The 6,000-nt window shown below is 35.9% G+C and overlaps 1 protein-coding gene across 1 annotated transcript in view; it reads right to left on the bottom strand.

Annotated features, from left to right (window-relative positions):
- abcc2 (ATP-binding cassette, sub-family C (CFTR/MRP), member 2) overlaps positions 1-2,753 on the bottom strand; it is a 46,244-nt gene extending 43,491 nt beyond the window's left edge. Inside the window, exons 1-3 of the mRNA XM_073834317.1 lie at positions 2,535-2,753; positions 2,127-2,440; positions 398-568 (exon numbers count right to left, since the gene is read on the bottom strand). Of these exons, the coding sequence (XP_073690418.1) occupies positions 398-568; positions 2,127-2,168 (213 nt within the window). The 5' untranslated portion in view covers positions 2,169-2,440; positions 2,535-2,753. The remainder of the gene's footprint in view (positions 1-397; positions 569-2,126; positions 2,441-2,534) is intronic.
- Positions 2,754-6,000: the final 3,247 nt, after the last annotated feature.

The raw sequence follows: 6,000 nt of genomic DNA on the forward strand, positions 1-6,000 counted from the left end.
TAAGTCTACTAATACTTTAAGGAGAGTTAGTTGACATGAAGTTGGAAAAGTTGCTTATAGTCAATAGACTAAGGGGACCATCAAAATAAAACGTTATATAATGTAAAAAATAAATGTATTATAAATATACTGTAGTTTATTATAAATGAAGTAGTTTTAATATGGCGTCATATGTGTTAAAATTTATCATAATCTTAAAAGTTATAACCTCAAATACTCAAGTATTCTAATGTATTATAATTGTTGTTATGGTTATTCATGAGATGATACAACATATTATAAGTTTTTTTTTTTTTTTTATAATGCATTATGTATTCATTATAAGGTCTCAGAAATACCCTTATACTGTATTATAAATAGGGGCTTAAATGAATGTTGTTGAATTATTGAACTTCACCTGTTTGCTGATGTAGAGTTTTGAGAGCGGAGCTTTGGTTGGTTTCTTACAGAGATTAGTAAAGTGCCATGGAGCACAAAGCCACAGGAAAGCTAAAGGAAGCCACACCAGCACCGTTCGCTCCACACATATCGGCAGATCCGGGTCCGGACGCTGCAGGTACGAGGCATTCTGACACAAACACACAAACACACACACGACTGAGCAAAACTGAATGAACGGCATGACGTCAGTGAAATGATAGTTTGGCCGGAGTCCATCTGCAGTCTCATTATGACTCAGTGTTTTTTCTGACTCTGTCAGACTGTTAATGATTGCAGAAATTATAGTAGTTACACACGCAAAACAATGTCTGACAGAAGTCACTTCCTAACTACCAAAATACAATGCCATTAATTTTTTTTTCTCCAGAATTGACCAACGACGATCATAATTTGATCAGTTATTATTGTTCAGACTTTTGATTCCAATGGACTTCACAGTTCAGTGTTGTTTGTGTTTTTGACATTTGTAAAATCATCCCACTTTTGGGTGTCACCTGCTTTTGATCTTTATATTTTAATCATAAAGTATAATATTAAAGAAATTTGGTAATATCTTTGAGCACTGCATGCCTAATTCTGTTCAAATAAATTATAACTTCGTAGCTGTTTGACAAAGTTGAAATTTTCAATGATGTTTGCTAAAACTGTGTTGAATTCTTTGTGCCACTGATTCATTTCTTTCTTTCTTTCTTTCTTTCTTTCTTTCTTTCTTTCTTTCTTTCTTTCTTTCTTTCTTTCTTTCTTTCTTTCTTTTTCTTTTTGTTTATAAAAGGCTTTATGAAACTAATTCAAGCCATTTGTCTGATTCACACAGAATTTCCATTACCAGATGCACTATTTCACTCTTTGTTTACATCACCATTTTTCTTTCCTTTTTTCTTGTCACAGCAATATTTTTAGCTAAAACCACTCCCAGTAATAAAATTCAATCTTAAATATATATATATTTTTTAAATAAATCACCATTAATCCACAATTATTTAAAGAAATTTGGTAACATCTTTGAGCACTGAATGCCTTATTCTGTTAAAAAAAATATAACTCCTTAGCTGTTTGACAAAGTTGAAATTTGCAATGATGTTGGCTAAAACTGTGTTGATTTGTTTGTGTGTCTTTCTTTCTTTCTTTTCTTTCTTTCTTTCTTTCTTTCGTTCTTTCTTTCTTTCTTTCTTTCTTTCTTTCTTTCTTTCTTTCTTTTGTTTAAAAAGGCTTTATGAAAGGAAATGTGTGAATCATTTGTCTGATTCACACATAATGTCCATTACCAGATGCACTATATAATTCTTTGTTTACAGCATAATGTTTCTTGTTACAGCTATATTTTTTAGCTTTATTAAATCACCATTAATCTACGATTATTTCACCTAAGCCTTAATTTATCTAAAATTTCTTAAAATATTTTACAACAAATCCATATTTTGATACTGCTCAGAACCAATTGTAATAGACATTAGAAATGTATTTTACAAAATGATCTTAAACTGAAAATGGTCATATCTATACTTGTCCCAGGAACATAATTTACCTCTGAGCAGGTTAAAATATAATTTGGTCTATCTTTTTGTAAATATAACCCTTTGAGATGTTGTACTGTGATAAATAATGAAATCTCACTGTATTGTCATTCAGAACTTAGAAAAGTGAAAATGAGAAACTTAAACTGACAGAAACTGACAGAAACTTACCCAGAAAATGGATCCGCAGTATTCCTCTAAAGCAGCAGACATGTTTCTTCCATGCCAACTGACCAGCAGCAAACACAGATGATGCTTTTCTTTCACAAGACACAGAAATCAGCTGACTCTCCAAGCTATAAAGTTATACTGATATTCTAAGCTATAAAGCTATAATTCTGTTGGATAAGTCACATAAACCTTGAGTTGTCTATATATCTCTAACTACCCTTAACTTCAGTCTTTTATTAAATAATCCTCTAAGAGACTTCATCTACGTCTGCTCCCTCGAGCTCATCCGAGTGACAATGCTGTCTCCGAGCGTCCTGTCGGAATAAATGCATAAAAATCTGTTTAACCTTTCCCCACTTCTTCAAAAAGAAACAGCCCAGAGATTACTGTTCAGTTTTCATTACTCACCAGTCTAAAGTCCAGATCCACCATGGTCATGTACATGTGAGGAGGGGAGGAGGGAGACACAGCGGGAAAGACACATTTTCCTCTTTCTGCTTCTGTGGGTTCGGGGCGTAGGGTTTCCTGCCATTTCCTGTCTTTCATTTAAACCCATTAAAGAAAGATAAACAAAGGATAGCTGCCTGCGGTTAGTGTTATGTTGGGCTAAAATGTGTATTATGCTTGTCATTGTCTAAGAACAGACTGTCCGTCTTTTGTGTTTCTTCAAGTTGTTTCATATCTATATTCATAAATAGTCGTTTAGGGTTTCACAAACATCGCAATACATTTACAACATGATTCCTTGTAATTGGTAAAGCAAACACAAACACACCGAGAAAGAGAAAGAGAGAGAATTAATTGGCTGTAAATTCATGCTTTATAGATTAGATTAGATTTTGTCATTTATGTTGCACAAAGAGGACATCACTATAAATGCTGCCAACGTTCAGCGCTCATATGAGAATAGATTAATACCAAACAAGAGTAAGGTCATAACAAAAATAGACATGCAATGTGTTTGCCTAAAATCAATTTCCAAATTCCTCAAGATGAGAGAGTTATTTTCATAAGGTCTTTTTCACATTATAATCTTCTGCTCATTGATAATGTTTACAGTTAATCATTACATTAGACATGATAAGATACAGTGTACTGTGAGTCACTGAGGATTCAAGGACACATCAGCATGACAGACCAAATGACAATTACACAGCATGTTTGCTCATAACTTTTGCTCTAATGAAAATTATTACTCAGAATTAAAAAACTAAAGATTTTACATTTTGGGACATCACCTATCCTGGTTATATAAGCACTATGTATCTGCTGAACAAACACTGAAGAATAAGAATAATGATTTAATTCACCCACTATGTTACTATGCATTGCTAATATGTATTGCGAATAATAATATGTTATAATTGTCAAAGCAATAGAGAATGCCACCCCTCCTCCATTCACAAATATATACCTTGTGTGTATGTGAAAGGGTGAACGGACACAGTTCAACCTCATAAGTGAGCTATTTCGTTATACTGAGTGACAATAAGTACTGGATAAAAAATGTGATGTGTCATAGTTGAAGCACATCTAAGCAGGAATTCTGAATAGCAGCTAGTATCGAAAAATGTGATAAAGTATAAACCGCTAAATCTGGTCAAATTAATTCAAATAAAAAAACATACAGTTATAAATCTCTATGTTGTAAAACCAGGTAGGATTTGTTGGTGTGGTGGGAGTGTTTATTTTGACCCAGCTTATCCACATTTATTGTTATTATTAACCACTTGTGTTTTATGGTGCAGGCTGAATACAGCTGAGTTGGGATTTCTGGCGGAGTACGCTACTGTAATGAAGCTAGTTGCAATGGCTCTCAACTTACTCCAAGGGGAATCATCAGTTCATATGGGTTTTCTGCTGCCAACACTATATCAACTGCAGGACAAGCTGAAGAAGCTGGAGTCATCATGTAAAGTCTGCCAACCCCTCCTTAAGGCCTTACATGGAGGTATCCTCAAACGTTTCGGAGAGGTCATGAAGGAACCAGAGCTTATTGCTGCAGCTATACTGCTTCCAAAGTTCAGAACTGCCTGGACAACAAACCAAAGCATCTTGACAACAGGTAATGTATCTGTCAATTCATGTGTCAATTTAAATGTTATTTATTTAACCTTGAGATAAGATCTTCTCTCTATTTTTGTTTAATTAATAGTGAGTTACAGTTTAAAAAGTTGGTACCCTGCTGAAAAAAACAGCATATGCTGGTTAGGTAGGTTTTGGTGCTGGGATGCTGGTTTTAGCTGGTTTATGCTGGTCCTTTGATGGTCCTTTGCTGGTTTATGCTGGCCATTTGATGATTTATGCTGGTCCTTTGCTGGTTTATGCTGGTCCTCCTTGACCAGCAACATGACCAGCATAAACCAGCAAAGGACCAGCATTAACCAGCAAAGGACCAGCATAAACCAGCTAAAACCAGCATCCCAGCACCAAAACCTACCTAACCAGCATATGCTGTTTTTTTCAGCAGGGTAGACTGCTAGTGTGAATAAAATATAGGACATATATTGTAAAATGTAGGATTATGAAGGTAAAGTGTCTAAATCTGTCTCGGCACAGGGCTAGACTACATAAAAGGTCAACTGGAGAACAGTGTGGAAAATGATGCCCTCTGCTACAGCAGCCCTTCAGATGAAGAGGACTTCTTTGCATCTATGAACACAGGGCAGTCAAAGACAGGAGAGCCGGAGAGGTACCTTTCATGTTCATCAGCTGGAGGTTTGGATCTGTTACACTCCTTTCCAAAAGTCAAGAATTTGTCTCTAAAAGTAAACACAGCCATCCCCCCTGCTGAAAAAACCAGCATGAAAAAACCAAGCATATGCTGGTTTTTTCAGCAGGGCCAGCATCTGCAGCCTGTGAGAGACTTTTTAGTCACGCCGGACTCATGCTCACAGCTAAAACATCAAGACTGCATTGCAAATATCTTGAGAGCCAATTACTGCTGAAGTTCAACAGCAAAATTCTGTAAAACTGATTGATTGTTCAAGAAAGAACAAATGACCAAATAAACATTTACATGCTGAAACACAAACAAACACATAAACAAGTTCATACACAAACATAATAACAAACACATACTCTACACACACACTTACTCTTTTGTTCTCTGTTAGCTTGTTTAAATGCAGATGCTGACAAATTTTGTGTTGTGAATGTGAAAATAAAGTTAACAGTTAGAAAAACGTCTGGGTGTGTTTGAAATGTTATTGAAAATGACAGTTTATGTGATGTTATTGTGCCCATCACAGGACTGAGATAGGCTACTTTACTTCAGCCTATGTTTTATATAAACAAAACAAAGAGACTTTCAAGGAGAGGTGTGTGGAAGCTTTCCAAATAGTTTGAAATTCAAGGTTTTCACTTCATATCAATCAGATCAGAAGTAACTAGTAACTACTTGAGTAGTTTTTCCATCGGATACTTTTTTACTCTTACTCAAGTAACTATTGGGATTGTTACTTTTACTCTTACTTGAGTAAATATTTCCATGAGTACTTTTACTTTTACTTGAGTACAGATTAGGCGTACTCTACCCACCTCTGCCATCCAGGGGGTACTGCAAGGTCGTCTGAATGTGGCAGTTTTCCTGGATGACATCTGTGACGGTACTGAAAGGATGGAGGAAGCAATTGCAGGTGAAACAGGATTTATTAGAATGAAACAGAAGTGAAACACAGTCAATGATGGTGGTGTAGTTCTCCCGGCTGGGTGAGGCAGGGGCAGATGGCAGACAGTGAAGTGCGTGAGTCCCGTGGTGGATAATCCCTGGTGAAACAACGAAGACACGACGAAATCCAACAAGGCAGAGCTCCACTCAGACGACCAGCAAACACGAAGACAAACCCAACACTGTGACATCCAGATGAACTAT

This window comes from Garra rufa, chromosome 2 (assembly GCF_049309525.1).
Source record: "Garra rufa chromosome 2, GarRuf1.0, whole genome shotgun sequence".
NCBI classification, from domain to species: Eukaryota; Metazoa; Chordata; class Actinopteri; order Cypriniformes; family Cyprinidae; genus Garra; species Garra rufa.